Genomic DNA, 21,255 nt, shown 5'->3' on the forward strand with positions numbered 1-21,255 from the left:
CGCGTAGCATGCTATGATAAATAGTCTTCTGATTCCTACTTTCATTCTAGCCCACAGCAGTCTGGGAGACACGAAACCATGGTCTCCGAGATGCTACTTTGCAATTTCATTCAAAATCATACCTACTCCTTGTTTACCATGTGATTCACAGTCTACTCCTAACCATATTTCAAATCCGCCTTTCAACACGCCGTTTTTTATGTCTTTGGTTTCACATCCCTTTTTCTTTGTTTCAGACACACATAAAATGTCTAGTTTCTTCACGTCCATAATTTCACGCAATTCTTTTACCTTGAGATAATTTACTCCCCTAGCATTCCAAACACCCAGTCTCCATTCGTCGTCTGAAATATAACCTTTAGATTTTCCGTGTACATGCCTTTTGTCATTAAATGTTCCAGTCCTTTCCGAGGCTATTTTGTAGTTTGTATTATTCATTGTTAAAATTATACGCCCAACTATCACCTTTATGCAATAAGTTTATTTTTTGAGTCGAAATCATGTCAAAGTTAAGTAGCAAATGGTCATATGATGGAGATTGTAGTTATAACGTCAGTCCCACCAAAACTTCAGTTAATAAGGGAGGGTTGGGAGAGTGGGGAGGTAGAACTGGAACCGAGAGAACCGTCAATTTATATAATGATTCGCATTAAATCAATTCACTTTACTCGATTCGAGATAGATGTCCCGACTATATAGTATATAGTAGATAAGCATTCGTATTTGCTACGTGACCGATTTCGTAACAGTTTGTGAAATCGTGCGTCGAACTGCACGTGAGAAATTTCCATTTCATGAGAAATACAGAAATCAGAAAACTAAAAGCGCTAAAATGAGAAAGCTATTTTATATAAATGTAAATAAAAGTAAAAATAAAAATAATCATAAAAATAAAATGAAAAGAATAGGATACTCGAATGCACTTCTGCTTTTGACGGATGATGTAAATTGTAAAACTACTAGGGCAGCAGACCAGAGAAGAGGATATATGCTTCTAAGCGACCCGCATTGACTATTGCATATCGGTTTATCGATTTGTCACTAATGCTCCTTCCTCTCGGCGAAGTCTGCATAGAAGCAGTGCATTATATGCATGCAGGTATCCCCTCTACGTATCATTTACAGTATACACAACTTTTTTTAAAGAGTCAGGAAGAATCAGCCATCAGGCAGTATATGTATTGACATTTCCTTATTTATTTATGGTAAGAAAATATTTTTGTTTTATTTCACTAATATATTTTTTATAATATAATATTTATTGAAGAATAACGCTTTATATATTTTACAGTCTCTTCTGCTCATTTAGCTTTGTCCACAGCCATTTTAAATAATGTTCATATTTTGTATAAATTAAAATATGCGAAGAAAAATCTATTTAAAATATTCAAGTTTAAAACCAATTCAAATAAAAAAATTCCAATTAAGAAAAAGAACAATCTTAATATATAGCCATATTCAACTTTTTATATTCAAAATTAAATAACTTGAAACTGAATTGTTTGATTTAAAACTTAAAAAAAAATTTAAGGAATTTAAAAGTAAATATAAATTTGTCAAGGCTACAATAAAATTTTTTGATGCTATTCAAGGATTTTAAAATGGTTTAAGATAATAAAAAAAATTGATCGAAATTTCTGTAAAAATTTCAAATGATGTTTCATTTTGAACAAAAAAATAATTTTAAGAGCATATTTAGAATGATTAAAAGGGAAAAATGTTGATGAATAATAAAAAATAAGCTAATTATTAATTTTAGAAAATTCGAGTGGGTTTAATAGATATAAAGGTTTTGAGATAATTGAAAAATAATTTAAAACCTGAAAAGATTTAAATTTTATTTTCAGATTTTTGAAGATTTAAACAAACAATTTAAAAGATTTTTGAACATTTTGAATGGATTTTAATGTTTAACAAAATTATTAAAATTTTCGAAAAAAAATTGAATAGGATTTTTTATGGATAATTTTAGAAACATTTTGAATAGTTTTAATAAATATTTAGAAATTTTGTAAAAATTCCAGAAATAATTTGAAATTTGAACTTACTTCAAAAAGGTTCAAGCAAAATGTAGAGTTAAAAAAATTTTAAGCATTTTAAGGAATTGAATTTAAAAAAAAAAACTTCAAGAATATATCAGAATTTTGGAAACTTCCATCAAATTGTATCCGCCAAAAAATCTTATTAAATCTTATATCCTAAGCAACATTTTCTCATTGTATAAGATTTAATAGAGTTCGAATTACAATATCTTGGTATACTTATACTTTTCTATAGAAAAGTATAAAATATCTCGAAGCATAGAATTTGGGGTAGAAGGTTCAGAGAATAATGAGATGTCATATTTGATAAGATTGAATTAAAGTTTTATTCAAAAATGATTATACAAATTTATAGGAATTACAAAGGATACTGGCTAAATTCGCTGTGATAGAAATTAATAGCAGTTTTATCCAAACACTTGATAGAAATTGATTGCCTTTTTTGCGCGATAATGTGGAACACTTCCGACAAAAATGATTATTCACTTTGACAGACTTTCTATCAAAATCGTTTGGTAGAAGCGTAGAAGAAATTCCTAAAATCGCTAATACAGAAAATGAATTAAAAAATATTAATTTTTTTTTATCAAATCCTATCAAAGTTTTTTAGTAGATCCCTTTGCTTTGAAAATTCATCTCTTTTGGTAGGAATTAAATTTTTTTGTTGTTAAAAAGGCAACTGCTTAGATAAAAATCCATCTGTTTCGTTTAAGGATTCAATTATTTTGTGGAAAATTCCTATTTTTTTTTGTTGTTAAACATACAGCTGTTTTTAGATAGGAATTATATATTTTAGTTAAGGATTCAACTATTTTCTGGTAAATTCGTCTTTTTTTGTTGAATTCAACCATTTTTTCTGGTAAAGGTTGATCTCTCTGGCAAGAATGTAACCATTTTGTTGAAAATTCTTTTTTTTTTTTGTTTATTGAAAAATATACTTTTTAGTCAACAATTCAACTACTTGGCTAAAAGTTGAACAACTTTGTTAAAAAATTCATTTTTTTGGTTAGATATTGATCAATTTGGTTGAAAATGTTCTTATTTGCTGTTTGAAAATATTGATCTTTTTAGTAGAAAATTCAACTATTTAATTAGAAACTCGTCTTTTTTTTTGGTGTAAAATTAATTTTTTTAACTGAAATTTTAACTGTTTTGTTTTTGGTTGTAAACTTAAATCTGTTCATTAAAAATTGTACTATTTTGTTAAAAATCCATGCTGTTTGTTGAAAATTTGCCTTTTTTTAAATATTAATCTTCTTGTTAGAAATTTCATTTTTTTAAATACAGCTGTTTAGTTCAGAATTAATTTGTTTTGATTAATAATTCCTTCATTTTGTGAAAAAGTCGACTTTTTTGGTTGCAATAAACTTTTTTTTGAAATAAAAGATTTGTTGTTGGAATATCCACTATGATATTTTTCAATGAAAATGTATCTGTTTCGGTATTGGTTGACAATTCATCTACTTGGCTGAAGGCGGAACATTTGTTAAGTTCTTTTTTTTTGGAGTGAGAACTCATCCTAATTCATCTCTGTGGTTAAAATGTCAACCATTTAGTTAAAATTTGGTTTTTTTTTGCTTGAGAATTAATCTTTTTAGTCAAATATTCAACTACTTGGCTGAAAGTTGAAGTACTCTGTTAAAAAATTCATTTTTTGGGTGAAGTTTTATCATTTTGTTTAAAAAATGGCTCATTTGTTGTTGTCCAAAATTCAACTATTTAGCTGAAAACTCATCTTTTTTTATGAAAAGTGAATATCTTTGGTTGAAAATTAATTTTTTTACTGAAATTTTAACTATTCTATTTTTGGTAAAAAATTTGTATGCATTAGTTTAAAATTCAATTATATTGTTGTAAACTCATGCATTTTGTTGATGATTTGGTCTTTTTTCTTAGAATATTAATCTTCTTGGTAAAAATTACATTTTTTTATTAAAAATACAACTGTTTAGTTAAAAAATAATCTGTTTTGGTTGAGGATTTAACTATTTTCTTGAAAATTCGACTTTTTTGGTTGAATTCAACTGTTTTTTTTAATTAAAATATTTTTTGGTTGAATTATCAACTATACATTTTTTGAGAATTCATCTTTTTGGGCTAAAAGTTCAAGAAAGTGGTGGAAATTTGAACTACTTTGATAAAAACTCATTTGTTTGATTGGAGATTTATCACTTAAAATATTAATTTACGTCACTTATCAATTATAAAATGGGATAAACAGGATTCAGTTTAGAATAAAATAAAAAAATTTAATACACTTGAGTATCATATAGTAAAATGTTCACGATTTGATAGTCTTGATATACAATAGCTCGAATTTGCAACCAATTATTCGTAAGTGCTTCATCGAACTGCCACTGAATTTAACACCATCAAAGAGAGTGAATACCCAATCTCAAAATTAATAATTATCTTCCATTTGTCTCAGAGGATTAGCCTACAAAATCCAATTAATCTAAATATTCAAAAATCAATACTGGACTAAACATTAATAAATTTGCCAAATAATTCTTTAAATAATTATTTCTTAGTTAATCGTAATAAGGCTTCAATTAATCAAAATTCTCTATTTTATTTTTATCTTTTAATTTATTTAGAATTTTCTACGATATAGTTTCAGTAATTTGCATACATTTAGGTGTATTGATAAGTTAATTATTCAGTGAACAGGTTGATGCAGTTCCAATCTACTATTTGACAGGGTACTAAATTAGTTGCTGGGTAAATTATTTACGAGTCAAAGTGGTTTTTTCAGATAGAATTAAAATAGATTTGTAACAAAGGAAAAATAATTTTGACTTGAAAATCCTTTAAAATCGTTTGAAAGTCCTTGAATTAATTTTTGATCAGTTAAAATCCTTGGTCCCTTGAAATCATTTGAAATACCTTGAATATCAATAAATCTATACTAAAATCCTTTGAAGCTCCTCGAACTCTTATGGCCATGTGACGAGTGGGTCACGTGACCAGATTCCTACCTTAACGACACTTTTTTTATTTCCTAACTTATTTTTATACGAAGCTCCACATTGAGTTAAAAATTTGGGAAACTAAATTTGAAGCACTTAGAAAGTTGGTTCTGGTCCTACAATTTTATAATTATTAAAAAAATATTTACATTTTTTTTTAATTATTAAATTTTAGGACGAGCGTCATCGTTCTTAGTGCTTCTTATTTATTATCCCATATTTTCAACTGGATCTGGCACTTTGTGTGAAAATAAGTTAGGAAATAAAAAAATCTGAAACTATAATTATGATAAACGAGAAAAAAGATGGATTTTGTAATTCTGTAATTAATTATAAAAAATACGTGTATTTAACCATTAGGTTACCAAGAATACGGAGAAAAGAATGGACTTACTGAAATCCTGTAATCGAAACAAATATTATTTGTTTAACACTATTTCGCTTGATTAAATAATTGAAAACTATCTTTCATGAGAAGAATTAGTCTTAATATCTATTACCTGCGTCATTAATTTCAAAAAATGATCAATGTTCACGATTTAAGGTCATGTGATAAGTGGGCCACGTGACCAGATTCCTACCTTACCGACACTTTTTTATTTCCTTCTTATTTTCACACGAAGTTCCATATCGAATGCCACCTCAACTCGACGTGGCGCTTCGTGTGAAAATCAGTGTTGGGTAAGTTCCTCTATAAAAAGTAACTCGTTACAGTTACGTTACTTTGCAAAAAAGTAACTCGTTACAGTTACGTTACTTTGCAAAGAAAGTAACTCGTTACAGTTACGTTACTTTGCAAAGAAAGTAACTCGTTACAGTTACAGTTACTTTTTCAAAAAAGTAAATCGTTACAGTTGCAGTAACTAGTAAAAGTAAATCAAGTTACTTTAAAAGTTACTTTTCAGCCAGAAAAGGTTGAAATAAAATGATTTTTTAAAACTATAAAATGAAAAATACGCAATGTGTTCCGATCAGACAAAACTCAACTTCGAAGTTTCGGATTCGCTTGAAGCAATATGTTTAAAATGAAAGTTTGCTTGTTTACAAAGCGGATGAAAACCAGCGCGAAATCGATAATCTTTTGTTACCTCGACGCACGCAATTAAAAAAATTCTCAACCTTTGTATAAAAACAATCAAAAGAAAGATATACAGAAAAAATATAAAGTAACGAACAAGTAACTTATAAAAAGTTATCAGTTACTGGAAAAATAATAGTTAAGTTACGTTACAGTTACTTGTTTCGAAAAGGAACGAAGTTACTTAAAAAGTTACAAGTAACGTAAATTTTAAAGTAAATTCGTTACTTTTCATGAGTTACTACCCAACACTGGTGAAAATAAGTAAATAAGTTATGAAATAAAAAAAGTCTTGGTAAGGTAGGAATTTCGTCATGTGACACGCATGTCACATGGCCTTAAGGGGGAAAATATTTGAACAAACAAAAATTGCTTAAATTATTGTCAAATTTTCTAAAGAAAATAATATTACTCTTAACGTTCGTTAATTGTCTGTTAATTAATGCTGAAAAAATATTTTTTAAATACCGTCCTTAAAATTAATTTTAAATAAGACTGATATTTTTAATTTTGGCTTAACATGTTCTTGGCACTTACCAAGTGGTGGGGGGGGGGGGGCAAGTAAAATTTATTGGATGCAAATTATTGCGTGTACATTCTCCAAGAATTGCCTGAGCTTTAACTTACAAAAAGTTAACAACAAATACTTCTTTTTTTCATTCTTACGAAAATCTTAAAGCCAGAAGTGAGAATTATATGTACAAGGAAACAAATTTTCAACCAAATAGTTACATTTTCAACCAAAGAGATTAATTTCGAACCAAAAATATAAAAGTAGACTCCTGAACCAAAAGTAGTTGATTTCTATTGTTGGGTTTCATTAACTTATTTCACACTTTAGCGAAAAAAAACGAGAAAAAGGGGTGAAAGGGTATGTTTCTTTAAAAAACACAGAAAAAAAGAAGAATTTTTAAAAATATATCATCAGGTAACGTACTAAATGTTATCTATTCGTAAAGTTACTTCTGCTGCCCCCACCGGTTACTAACCATAGTTTTTAGTGTGGCCACTCTCCCCCATAAAATTGGTAACGTAATTTATGGAAGGCCTCTTATCTAAATTCGTAAGTTTATTTCCATTGACCCTCCCCCTCATCATCCAGTTACTAACCGTAGTAAATAGCATACCCCCCCCCCCCCCCCCCCCCCCCCCCCCACTAATTGCTCAGTTTATGCAGGGCTCGTAAGAGTTATTGTTTTTTACCTGTCTCTTTTTGATGGAATTTTGGGTACCAACCTACAACTTTTTGATCCCATTCGAGTTTGAAGAAAATAAAATACTTTTCACTCCGCTCAAGCGCTCAATGTAACATTTATAAAGTAATATTTTTAATGGGCAAACTACTTTAACTAACCATTTTAACTATATTTAACTGACTGACCTTCGAAACGAGGGAAAAGTTGTATTACCGCAAGAACGAGTTTGGAAATGCGATAAACGAGTTTTCAATGGATGCCAGTCCAGCAATCGTGGGAGTTTAGAGCGGATTTACGTCACAATTGGTGTATCGTGGGGAGGGAACGTGTCGCTCACTTACTTGTTTATATATTGCACGTGCATTATTGTTCAGAGAAAATAGAGTAAAATAGAGAAAAGTGATTTCAAAGTCAACTTAATAATAAAGAAGAATGAATAATAGAAGATGGAAGACTCATTGATATGTACCTATGGAAATTAGAGTGGCCAAACTATTTTTCTTCAAATTTTCGTGCACATCGCCACAAAATTTCTGAGATTCAAACGAAAAATAAATGCGTTTTTTATGATATTTAGAGGTTTTGCGAGTACCATGAAGTTTAACACGCATCTCCCATAAGAAAAAATCCTTTTTTGTAAATTATATTCAGAATCGTCTATATTAGGTGAATCGAGTTGAAACTCAACATTTCTCTTAGCCATAGAATATAAATCAAAACTTAATTTTCAAATATCACCCTTATAAGTTTGTTTTATAGGTTAAAAAAAACCATAAGTGAAACGTTGGGGTTTGCGAGTTTCTGGCGGTAATCATGATTTTTTTACAGTTAAAAAAATACATATTGTTTCTAATACATAAAATACTACTTCATTTAATACTTGGTTTTTTTAAATTTGTAAACTTACTTTCAACTATTTAGTTACATTGAGGCAATAATCAATTAAATTTCATTTTCAACTTTATGTTTACTTTATACTTAGAGTGTGGTAGTAAATATTTGAATTTAACAACAAACAAAGTTTTAAAACAAATATGATTGTTCACATCTTTTGCCTCTATAGTAATGCTATCTGGTTGCGATTTTTTCCTGAAATTTTCAACTTTTTGTCAACTGAGGTAACAATAATGAATTCATATTAACAGGCATAATTGTTTAGACGAATTATTATTGCTCATAACTATCTTCTCCTATATTAATGCTAGATAAAGGCGGGTTTTTCTGAAATTTTTTACTTTTTGTCCATTTTGCTTATTGAGATAATAATTTATGCATGTTCAAAAACACAATTGTTTAACAATTTACTATGGCTTCTGTCTTCTCTTATAGGAAGGCTAGACATTTGCATGGTTATCTGAAATTTACAGTTTTTCTTTGACTTTTAAGTTAGGTACAAATAATAAATATTACTATAGATTGAATCAAATAGGATCTCAGTAACTACTTGAAGAAAAGTTAAAATTTATTATGATAAATTTCAAATATTTGTTTTATTTCATAAAAATATGTTCACAAAAAGAAAGAGATTGCTTAAAAAAATGATTCTCTCTACTGCTTATTTATTATTTGTTTATAACTAAAACCCCAAAGTAAAGTTTAAAATAAGAATAAATTGTTTGCACAGTTATGTTTGTTAATTTGAAATAACTATTACCTCACGTTGAGTGAAAAATTGTCAAAAAGTGCAACATTAAAAAAAAACCGCAATTTTTTTGCATTGTTTTAAAATAATATTATTATTATTAATAATACATTGTTAAAGCAATTCTTTCTGTTAAATTTAATTGATTATTGCTTGGCTCTAACTAAACAACTTTAAATAAGTTGAAAAATTCTGGAAAACAGCGACTTTCTAACTCTATTCTAATATAAAATTGCTAAGAAAAATAATACATTGGTTGAACAAGCATTTCTGTTAAATTACATTGATTGTTCTTCGATCTAGGAGAAAAGTTAAGCATAAATTACAGAATTAGGGGAAAAAAGCGACTTTCTGAATTTCTTCTAAAAGAAAATTGCGAAAAAAATAATAAATTGTTTAAAGCATGTATGCAAACGTTTTATTATTATAGCAAATAGTATTTTATGTATTAGACACAATTTTTTTTAACTGAAAAAAATCATAATTAGTGGCAGAAGCCTTATGGAGGTAAAATATTGAAACAGTAATTTTTTATTCGTATTCTATGGCCAATTTTAAAGTGAAATGTGCTTTCAACTAAAACTTTAACTATTCAATTTTTGTTTAAAAAAATCAAATATTGTAAAATAACATAAAACTCAAATCTTTTTATTTTTTGAAGATTCGTCTTTTTAGTTGGAAAATTTACCTATTTTGGTAGGATTGTTATCTTTTTTGATCACATGCAACTGTTTGGCCAAGAATTAACCTGTTTAGGTTGAGAATGCAACTATTAAGTTGAAAATTCATCTTTGTTGGTTGAATTCAGCTTTTTTTATTTAAACTTAAAATATTTTTGGTTGAAATAATAATTATTACATTTTTGAGTGCGATTTCATCATTTTGGATTGAAAATTCGACTAGTTTATAATGCAACTGTTTGGTCTAAACCGTATTTGTTTATCTGTTGATAATTCAACTATGTAGTTGAAAATTCGTTTTTCAGGGTTACAGTCAATACATGATTTTTTGGCTGGTAAACTCAAAACTCTCGTTGACAATGTACTTCTTTTAATAGAAAATTATTTAGTTGATGTTGAAAAGTCAACTATTTTGTAAAAAATGGAATTTATATATTTCGACTTGAAACTTTAAGCGTTTTATATTTATTTCAATATGGTACATGTGCATTCTTTATTCAACAATATTTATTCTCCGATTTTTTTCTATTTTCGTGTTTGGTTTATTCAAGTTGTTAGTTTGAAATTAAATACACTACTCAAAATATAAAAAATAATGTTGGCAGGCATTTCTACCTCAAAATTCCTGTTATGAACATTTGCCGAAATCTAGAGCCTATAAGAGCTCATGTCCGTGCTATGTAATTGACAATTTCTATCAGAAAACTCGCACTTCTATTTTAATTAAAGATACCAACAAAATCAAAAACTCAATTCTCATCCTACTTGAACCTTCGCGCCGCTCTATTGCGCATCAGCGCATGCGCATTTATAAATCCTTGCGCGACATTGGTAGGTGGCGCCACCATTTGGTGGCGTGCGCGCAACCATTGAGCAACGACGTCGCATGCAGCAGCGCCTTTATTCAGAGTCGCGAGAGGGACAAGACTAAATTGTACGCATTTCCTCGAAGTGGTGCAGTTTTCCTGTGTCGTGTAGAGTGTAGTGCTTTTTTCCACATTCACATTTCCAGTGAAGTGCACATGAAGCTATCCACGTTCCAGACCGATGATTAAGGAGTGTCTTTAGGTAATATTCCATCAAATTTTCAACACTCGCTACCGATCGAACGACACGAGATGCCCGGTGTTGCCACCATAACTCCCATTTGCACGCCGCCGGCATCGCCGCCAAAGCATGTGAGCATCGGGCTTCCATCGAAAATTCCAACCTGTCTTTAGTACTTTTATTCCAACGCGATCCCTTAAACTTAAACAAAAAAAGTACCCGACGTGTCGGATTTTCAATTATCGCTTTTCCAATTGGCTTGACTATTTCACATTTTCGTCTAACCGACGCTTCACGCTTCCGAAATGACGCTCGCCGGGAATTTTATCCAAAAAAAATTCGACGCCATCGGAGGTAAATTTGCTCAATGCAATGAAAATGACAGTGATTTTTTTTAGGTTAGATTCGAGTTCTAATGATAATTGAGTGTCAGTTTAATAATATTGGATAAAAGGCTTTTTGAAATGTACATTTGTAATCTGAGATGCGAATGGGTTTCAGTATCTCGGTTCCTCATTTGGGGTTCATTTACATTGTGCAAAATAAACCAGTTTCAGAGTTTGGTTTTGGTATGGTGTAATCTAGGCGGGGAAGTCCGTAGACGGTTAGGATTTTCGTTGAAGATAAGTTACAAGTTTAGTTTGTTAGGAGTCATGTGCTCTCCGCGGAGGAGTATTCATGATTAGATAAATTTTCTTTCGTTTAGACTCACTAAAGTAGGAATTGAAACTTTCATTGTAGAAAAGAGATTCATAGCAGAACTCGTTATCGCGTTGTGCGTCGCGGAATTTATTCTACGTAGGTACTACGTTAGTATTTGGCATCCGTTTTGTTATCTGACCCCGAAGAGAAATAGAGTTGAGAATTATGCATAATGTATATGGATTGCATTATAAACGAATCATTAATTTTATCTCCTTCGGAGCATAATTCTGAGTTTCTGGACTCTTTTTACTCGAATTCTTTCTGAGGTTTCCACAAATGAATGTAAGTTTTTATTATATGTTATTGGCAACAAACGAGTGGTGAATCATAAACGTTATATGCAAAAGTGTTTTTGCAATCTGAGTCTGCAAATACGAATATTAGCAAACTTAAAAAATGTAATCATTTCACGAAAAGTATGCCGGCTTTGCGCGGGAATTTCAAACCGTGATAGTAATACAATTTTCATATTTGGCATTTTTAAACAAAACAAAAATCGTATACATGATAAATTTATGTTTAAAAAGAAAAAAATTGAATCAGCTAACGAAAGTGTTTCTTTCTTTGTAGTTTGCATTTTGGCAAAATTGAAAGAAAAAAATAGCAACCGCTATCATGGTCAATTGCTTGGGGCCATCAATTTATTCGAAGCGGTCTGATCGCGGAATTAATCATTTAACGCCCACGACTTTCGTTCCAAATTTCATTTGATTTTTCCCGAATCGCATTCTTCACTGCAGTCCATTTATCTGATTGAAAATTGATTAATTCCGGATACGAATGGCGACTGCTTGACTGCATTTTTTAGAATAGATTGTCGAGAAATATTACAGTTCCTTCATGTAAGGGTTAGTTAAAAAGAAATACAGATTCAAACGTTAAAAAATTGTTGGCAATTGCAAAATTCCACAATGAAATATACAAAGCGCAAGTTTTCTATTTTAAATAGTCCGGAAGTGTAAAGTTTTAAATTGACATTCCAAAATGAATACGCTGTACCGGCGGAAGTTGTATACACGCCTTTTTCTTCAGCTTTTGCTAAAGCGGCTTAATTTTTTATAATATATCCATTTAGTTTTTTCCTACAATACCACGAAATAATGTCAATTTAAAAAATAGTTATTGTAAGAAAATCTTAAATTTTGATCTTTTCGAAATAATTAAATACTTACAAAATTCTAGAAATCCTCATTTATCGTATTTTAATAGATTTTAGTGTTATTTATTAAAACGAGAGTTAACGTTTTTCTGCAGTATGTTTTTATAGAATTTGGTTTTAATCTTATACTTGGGCTTTTATTTGAATTCATCCTTTTAAAAAGTGATAATGAGAAAACTGGAATGGCAAAAATCATTGTTATAACAATTTTTTGCGCGTTATTATTTTTCCAGTAAATATGTTTTTGTTTGAGATTGCATCATGATTAAAACCTATTACTTTGATTTTTTAAATCATAGGAAACTAATTTTATACAGGGATGGTGTTTTTGATACAATTGCCTTAATAGCTGAATTATTTCGAATAGAATTCCTTCGATATTTAACAATTTGTTTAAAATTAAAGAATTCTCACGTTTCTAATAAGCAAATACCAACTACAATGTTTTTAAATTAAACAAAATTTAATAAATTAAGGTATGGCATCTTCTAAATTTGAATAAGGGTAACATATTTCCGATTGTAGCTTAGTATATTATTTCAAATATAAGTGTATACATATTTTAGCGCTTTTTTAGTTGAAAAAATCATCAGTACAAAATGTTTATTTGAACGTTCAGATCTTCAAGTCTATAAGTACTAAACAATTGCACAAAACTATAAAATATGAAGCCTAGTTTTTTCTGGGAAAATGACTCGCCTGCGTGAATTGCAGTCGCTTGTACGCGTGATCTGAATTTTTTCCTGATGACGGTCATAGAGAATGTACGAAGGAAGAACTAAGACCTAAGCAACTGGGCTTTTTTTGCCAGCTGAAAGTTTTATTTCGCACGAGCTGTACAACTGTACAATAGACCAGATGTTTGTCAGGCGCTTGCTCTTTGCTGGCAGGTCTTCCCCCCGGCTTTTGGACCTGGAGCAAATGCAGGACGGGAATCGTTCTTTACTCGCGATTTACAGACAGCATACTTCCACACATAGCATGTGTTGCATTGTGCGTTCCTGTAAGTGCACATACGCTCTTTAGACTCTTTAGAGTACGTTCTCTGTCTCCGTAACGGACCGACCAGCAATCCATCGGTCCCTCTCAGTGACGGATATACGAAGGGGGAGTTCCTCTTTGTTCATCACGTGTTCAATGTTCACAATCTCGGGGCTCCGGTGGAAATATCGACTCTAATTTCCAGCTAGCACCTTCTCCGCTTCAATATCTGCATTTTATTACATTAACTTATCCTCAAAATTTTTAAGAAAAAGGAAGAAAATGAAGCTCTGAAAAGGGATTCTTCTTTTGATCTCCCTGGCAATCGGAAGTTCTGTGATTCGATTTCCAGCGAAGCGAAGATCTTTTTTCAGAAAAAAATCTGTTCTATTATTTTTTGTAGGGAGTACATATCTGATTTTAATTTCAAATTCTGTTGTTTGATTATTTAACTATTTGGGTAACAAAATCACGTTTTGTTTAAATTTCATCTAAAATCTGTCTTGGTTGAATCTTCTTCAGTTGCAATATCAACTATTACATTTTTCGTTGAAAATTCATCTTTTTCGGTTAAAAATTTAACTACTTGATTGAGCCTTGAACCTCTTTAATAATAAAATAAAAAAATAATACATTTTTTTTTCTTTTTTGAGAATTCATTATTTTAGTTCAATTTTTTCTCTGTGGTTGAATCTTCTTCTTTTTTAAATTCATTTTTTCTTACATTTGTCATTATTGGTTGAAAATTGATTTCTTTTAAATTGAATCTTCATGTACGTCTTTTGTTAAAAATTCGTCTGATTTGAAAAAAAATTAATTCCTCTTTTGGGTACAAATTAAACATTTCTGTTGTAAATGCAATTGTTTGGTTAATTTTTTTTTATGAAGTAATTGAATTTTTTGTTGAAATATTGTTAATTTATGAGTTGGAAAAAAAAATTCTTGGTGGAATGCGCTTCTCGCTGTGCAAACATATTTTGCTTCATTCACCATGAACCAGGTGCGATTTGCCCCAGTGAACGCTAAATCTCAGCCTATGAAATTAGGCCATGATCTTCCTTCTTGCATGAAACGAATTCCTTACCTAAACAAGAAAACGACTAGTTTTTAAAACGTTTTTTCTTAATATTTTAAAATAGTTTAAAATGATCACTAGAAGTTTTAAATAAAAAAAAAGGTTACTCTACAAATTTCCAACTTCATATTCTAAGATTTTTACGCTGTAATTACTTTCAAACTTAACGTCTATTGTTGTATGTTAATCTCTCTTTAAACTAATTGAAACTCGAAATTTCATTTTTATTAAAATCGTGTAGAATAATAATATAAGTTAATGCATATCACAGGCATGAACTACGTTTCCTTCCATTACAAGTGTAGTGAAACACTTATTAGCACATTGCAGAGTAAAATATCTCAAGGTCCCCGTAAAACTATGAAAATTTCGTAACTTTTATAAACGCTGCAGAGAATTTATCTCGAGAAACTGTCGACTTGTAAAAGGTTGTCTAATCATTCAATATACGGGATGTCGGGAATAACGACTTCGGGATTCTTTTCCAGTCCTTTTAAGCATTACAGTTAATTCTAAATACCTTCCCCCTAATCCTACCATTAAACGGCTTATCATATTCGAAAGAGTATATCCTCAGATGAAAACTCGAGAAGATTTATGCACAATTCTGAATCTTCAGTAAAGAAAGAGTAAAAACGTTAGTACACGTCTTTGCTATTTGATCCATGTTCGAGTTTTTCACTCTCATTTTTTGCGATCAATGCACTTTTAAACATAAATTGGAATAAAAATCCAGCAATTCAAATTTTCCGCCACAATCGTCTTGTGTTCGAGATGAGGTTAATTTTGGTGCAAAATTTAAATTGTCACGTTCAAATGTATGATAGTGACATGATCTGAGTGCTCTTAATTTAAATCTATTTTGTTTTAATTTACAGTGCAAAGACTAAGTCTACCTGGAAGCGCTTAAGGAGCACCTCCCCCAAAACCCCTCCGCCAAAATCACTCGCCTAACCTCTCCCTCATCCTCCTCGTCCTCCTCCGATCCCACTCCTTCCGCAAAATCCACTAAAACCTCGTCCCATCGCATCCGCGACCTCGACATAAAAAAAACAGCCATGGACGGTATGGATAACAACAAGCCGGTGTTAAACGATGACCCATCGGTCACTTTGACGATACGCCTCATTATGCAGGGCAAGGTAAGCTCATCTAATTTTTATCTTTTTTTTATCACCCTCTGAGTAATAGCAAATGAGGTGCAAATTATAAATACGCAAAGGCAAATTAATCACGGGTCATCTTGACAAGAAACCCCTCTTTCTTTTCCAGAGGAGTCATTTTACTCTGGATTCTCAAAGCTGCCACACAGTCACTTTCTTTATAGGAAAAATGCGACTCAAGTCACTTTAATCCTTCTCATTTTACATTTTATCTTTAAGCATAAAAGAAAATTTAATTAATCTATGCATACAATCTATAGCGATCTTTGTGATGAATATGCTATTCAGTATCAGGCTTTAACACTATTTCCCCGTTTTTAAAGAATTTTTTTTTCTTCGTTTTCTGCCTCAGTGTGAACTAAATTATTAGAACCCAATAAGAATTTGCAACTACTTTTTTTTTTAAAGTTCATTCTTTTTGATTGAAAAGTCTACCATTGTATTTTTCGTTCAGAATTGATATTTTTTGTTAATAATTGCATTGTTTGATTGAAAATGTTAATATTTGATTGAAAATTCAATTATTTTGTTAATAAGTCGTACTTGTTGGTCCAAGTCGTCTCGTTTGGTTCAAAATTCAAATGTTTGACTTAAACTGCAACTATTTCTGGATGCAGGTAACCTTTTGTTTTTTTTTTTCGAAATTTCGTCCATTTTGATGGACACACCAACTACTATTTAATTAACAACTCGATCTTTTTTTTTTACAGATTCGTCATTTTTTCTTTGCAATTCTACAACTATTTGGTTCTAAATGTAACTGTTTGGGTGGAAATTAATTGTTTTTTTGTTAAAAATTCCTAGGTGAACAAACCATGTACAGTTTATATATAGTAGACAATGATACTTTTCATTTGTTTTATAATTTTTTCTGTATAAAACAAATAAAAAATATTAGTGTTTTGTAATTGCAATCTTTTTATTTTTAAGATCAGGAACATAAATCGTTTTATATTAAATTCAATACGGTATCTACCTGAATTTTATTTAAAAGAATTTATTTTCGTCAAAAACAAAAACATGATTTATACCCTAGCGAGCACTTTAGGCCGCGAGGTCTGCAAAATTATTTCACTTTATAATTTTCTGGTTTTCTAGTTCCTATTGTAGAGCATATATGTGACAGTTAAGTGGTAAAGGTTTATTTAGATTGTTATAAAATGAATTATAATTTTTCTGAACATTGCTTGTATAATTTATTCTACATTTTGTGATCCTAGTTTTGTCCCCGGAATTCAGGAATAGAATTTCATATAATCTTGTAACTGTGAGTCGATAAAGGAAAATTGAATAAGCTCGATTTTTTTTAGTATATAAGTGTTTCTGTACACATCAATGTCTCCTTTTTAGCTTACATTTTTCACATTTTCGACTTTTTTTAAGCACATTAGTCTCTGACAGCCTTGTAGGTTCCATGCGGATCAATAAGTGTAATATGTGACACTTTCATTTTCCACGAGGTTGCTAATTGGCGTAGATTAGCTGCTGCAGATCGCTAACTAACCGATATCAAATTTAAAGAACTTGTTTAGATTATTCCTGTATTGTTTGTTAGAAGCATTTATATATTTTTATATATTTTCACCCTGATTTTAACTAAATCTGTTCGCTTCCGAATTGAGTAATATGCTCCTCGTTTTAATTAGCAGAATTCATAATCCTCTAGTTTTTATTATCTTCTGATTTTGGTATTCAAATTTCAATTTATTAATAATTATTATATCGGCTGAATTCAAATGATACAGTTATACTGGGGCTCTCTGTTATCTGAAAATCGATACGACTTTTAAATTGTAGACAAAGTAATTATAGTTATAATATCAAACCTTATTTTAAATTTCTTTATAAAACGGTATATTAATCTACCTCGCACACAGTAATTGTCATTCAACCTCGAAAATTGATACCGTCTGAGATGAGAATGTACCCGACAGGTTTCAGTGAAAATCCACAAGAGTTTGTCACATGAAGGAAATAATGCCGAGTAATATTTTCCATCCTGAGTTATATGAAACCTGCATTTTCGATCAAGGAATAAAACCCCCATGTAACAGACTACGTAAAACTTGCTTAACGTTCGATTCCTATAAAATTAAATTCTTTGTGAGATGAAGATGTCTAGATGTGCAAATGGTGAAATAGACTTTCAGAGTTAAAATTCTTCTATCATTTTTTCGATTTCATCGCGAAAATACTGACTCAAGTCGATGGCAACAAAATGTACAAAATAAACCGGATGATTCAGAAGCAAGTTACTTTTGGCACGCATTCGTAGCAACGGATTTATTATTGACTCGAGTCATGGATACACGACGTTCCATACCTGCGTCTATGTGGAGAAAAAGCCCACCGCAAACATCTTCCGGGTTTAAGTATTCCTTGCGAGGAACTAAACATAACTTCTCACCTATTAAAGGTTTATAGTGTCCGCCACTTATTTCTGTATAGATTATCTTCTCGAATGATGCCTAGATTGCCAGAGAATAGACAATTGAGTAGTTAGGAACAGATGCACAATTTTTTGTGATCGTGCTCCTAACTTTTAAGCTAGAAAATGTTTGAAAGTTTAAATTTCCCGCCAGAATGGCCTTAGAATAAGAGGTTATGTTTGAGTGTGGCAGGTGGCTTTGCAACTTTTTGGCGCGGAATGTAAATTACATTTCTCTTCACTTTTAAATTTAGCTAAGACAGTGCTTGCCAAAAGGAAGTGCAGTGATAAAAAGTTCGGAATATCTGACAGAATCGAGATTGAAAATATCTGTGCTCAGATTCAGAGAGAAAGATGAGAATCGCACTTTCAAGGTTGTAAAAAGAAATTGAATGTACTAGCGACGTGACGTGTCAAATCCTAAAGTCAAAAAGTGCAGGTATGATGGAGATCCACTTAGCATCTTATCTGAATCAAATCATTTCAACTTTATTCCTGCCAAAATGAAAAAGTTTTATTTCCGTATGTCCTTAATTTTTCTCATTCTAACTTCATTAGTCAAGGGTGGAATTTTGTTGGTCAGAAATTTTTTCAAATCTTGCGCAAGTCAGCGTATTTCTATCAAAGGCTATGTAAATAACTTCCACGGAAATTTGATGCATATAATTTAATTTTGAAATGGCTGAAAATTGATCTTGTTTAATTAAAAATTCAACTACTTGGATAAAATTTGTTCTACTTTGTTGAACAATTTATTTTTTGTTTTAGGTTCATCTCTGATTGGAAATTAAACTATTCTGCTGAAAACTCTTTGTTTATTATTAAATTATTAACTGGGTGTGTAGTATTTTCATTTTTCATTGAAGATTTCTTTCTTGACTGTAACATCTACACTTGTTGAAAATTCATTTCTTATGTTGAAACTTGAACTGTTTTGTTGACAAAATTTTGTTAGTGTGAGCCCAGATTCTGAATTTAAATGTATTTAGAACAAGGACAAGTAAATATGAGGGAAATTTAGATAAATTTAGGATGCCAGAAAATATAAGGAGGAAATGGAACCAGATCCTTAAACCTAGAAGTAACTAGAGATTTGTGAAGCCCCATCACTGTCAGTTAGAGCGTAAAAACATGGCTATAATGAGATTTGACATGGAAGCACTTCACACGACACATAACCAGGGAGGGGTGGAAAAAACAGGGACAGAGGAAGGAGATCGAAAAGGGGTGAAAAAGGAGTGAAAGAGGGTGAGAAACCCTCTAACTCACTCTGACGGTCGCACGTGGTAGAATGACGGAATGAAGGGAGTAGAGGTAAAACGAGGCGAAGGGGTTTTGTGGTGCAAGAGTATCATTGAGATGTGCACATACGTACAATAATCTCGGTGTCACACTTTAGAACGGATACTTATGCATACGTCTAGTAAGGACGTGTCGGATGTCACGTGTTTCCCTGAACATTCTGCTCTTGTCATCAGTTTCGCCTCTAATTTCCGCCTAAGGGCTCTGGGATGAATCTTTGATTATAATTCTAGATTCCCATTTCCACGTAAGTCCTAGTTTTCGAATTTGATGTTCCAATTCAGTCCCTCTAATCTAGAAGATGGGTTACCCACAATTACACAACAAGAATGAAATTAGCTTTCATTGAAATACAATTATTCATATTTCCCGCTATAATTAGTTTGGAAATAAAGGTTATGTTTAAGTGTGATATTAGGCGTTTCAAGTTCCAAAATGCTGGCAATATGGCCACACACTGAGGGTCAAGCAGTGTAACCAATTGCACAGGACGAAAGCTACTTTTTAAAATACATGAAAATATCAATTTAGTCACTTATTCCAATGGATTAAAACAAGGCTGAAATTTCAAAAAATTTATAGTGAATTTTATGGAAAACCCTAAGTTCTTATTTTTTATATTTTTTCTCTAATTCTTGCTTATATAAAGAATGCATTCTGTAAGATTTATATAAGTCATATCATGTTTACCGACACGAGAGTTTTTTTTTTATTAATTTTTTGTTTGAAAAGGAAAATGATTAAGACCGCATGGAACTCAAAGGATGTCTTCCTTATACATGTAGAAACATAAATTTAAGTTTTAAAAATGCATATAATCTCTGCCGTACTCTTACACGAACTGGTGTATTTTGAAATTCTTTTCTTCTTTTTTAAAGATATTGAATTATTTAACAAAAATTAAGTTCTGTCCCATACATTTGGTGTTATTGTTTGACCCTCGATGTACAGACATTTTAGATTTGCCCTACTTACCCTGAAATACGTGATGATGACTTTGAGCTTATGGTGCGGAATTTAAATTTTGCTTCAAAATTGTGTATGTGATAAGAACTGCTTGTTCATACAGTTCTTGAAATTTTTTATTTTTCACTGAGAGCCACTGGCCATGAAATAGTAATGTACAGAAGCAAAAAGGAAAAAGATGTATGTGAAGAAGGTTTTGCTTAGAGTAATTGTATGCACGTTTTTTAATTTAAGTGACATATAATGTATGTAAAGGTTCTACTTGCAGACTCAGGGGTTCGCGATATAACGAGGAATAATTTAATTTTTGTCTACTTATTTTTTTTAATACATATAATGTTCATTCCTGACAGTAAAAAGCTGTGAAATTCTTTCGCAAATAGTCTTTTTTTCCATGCTTAAAAGGTTATAAGAGAAAGCACCTTTTTTCAGAATTATGAAATGATTATTTTCTGGACATCGTTTCATTTCCTTAATTTTATATCATAAATTACAAATCATTAAAGCTTTTCATTTTCCTAAATAGGTTACCGCGGTTAGTCAATACTGAATATAAAATAGGTATTACTTCTTTTTCATATAAAATTAAGGTTGCCTTAAAATACGGACAATTTAAACAGGATAATAGCTTCAGAAATAAAATTTGATATTTTGTCTCCGGAAATAAGGATATTATTTCTTTATGAGAAGCTCGAATTTAAACGACTTGAGTGGTACAAGGATGATATAAATCAGGAAGAATGGAGGAAAACGTCTGTTTAGAGATTTCTTAGAGGGATCTAGAGTCTAGATAAACGAGAATAGTTTAGAGTCCTTTTCATT

At 30.8% G+C, this 21,255-nt stretch overlaps 1 protein-coding gene across 8 annotated transcripts in view; it reads left to right on the top strand.

Annotated features, from left to right (window-relative positions):
• The first annotated feature begins 10,502 nt into the window (after nt 1–10,502).
• Nucleotides 10,503–21,255, top strand: part of LOC117170661 (poly(rC)-binding protein 3) — a 57,121-nt gene continuing 46,368 nt past the window's right edge. For 6 of the 8 annotated variants that reach the window (XM_033357585.1, XM_033357584.1, XM_033357581.1 and 3 more), the window contains exons 1-2: nt 10,503–10,675; nt 15,453–15,716. In XM_033357585.1, coding sequence (XP_033213476.1) covers nt 15,633–15,716 — 84 coding nt within the window. In that variant the 5' untranslated portion in view covers nt 10,503–10,675; nt 15,453–15,632. Of the gene's footprint in view, nt 10,676–10,829; nt 11,009–11,557; nt 11,642–15,452; nt 15,717–21,255 lie in introns of those variants that run through there. The other 2 variants (XM_033357580.1, XM_033357579.1) reach the window with 2 other exon arrangements.

The sequence above is a fragment of the Belonocnema kinseyi genome, chromosome 4 (assembly GCF_010883055.1).
Source record: "Belonocnema kinseyi isolate 2016_QV_RU_SX_M_011 chromosome 4, B_treatae_v1, whole genome shotgun sequence".
NCBI classification, from domain to species: Eukaryota; Metazoa; Arthropoda; class Insecta; order Hymenoptera; family Cynipidae; genus Belonocnema; species Belonocnema kinseyi.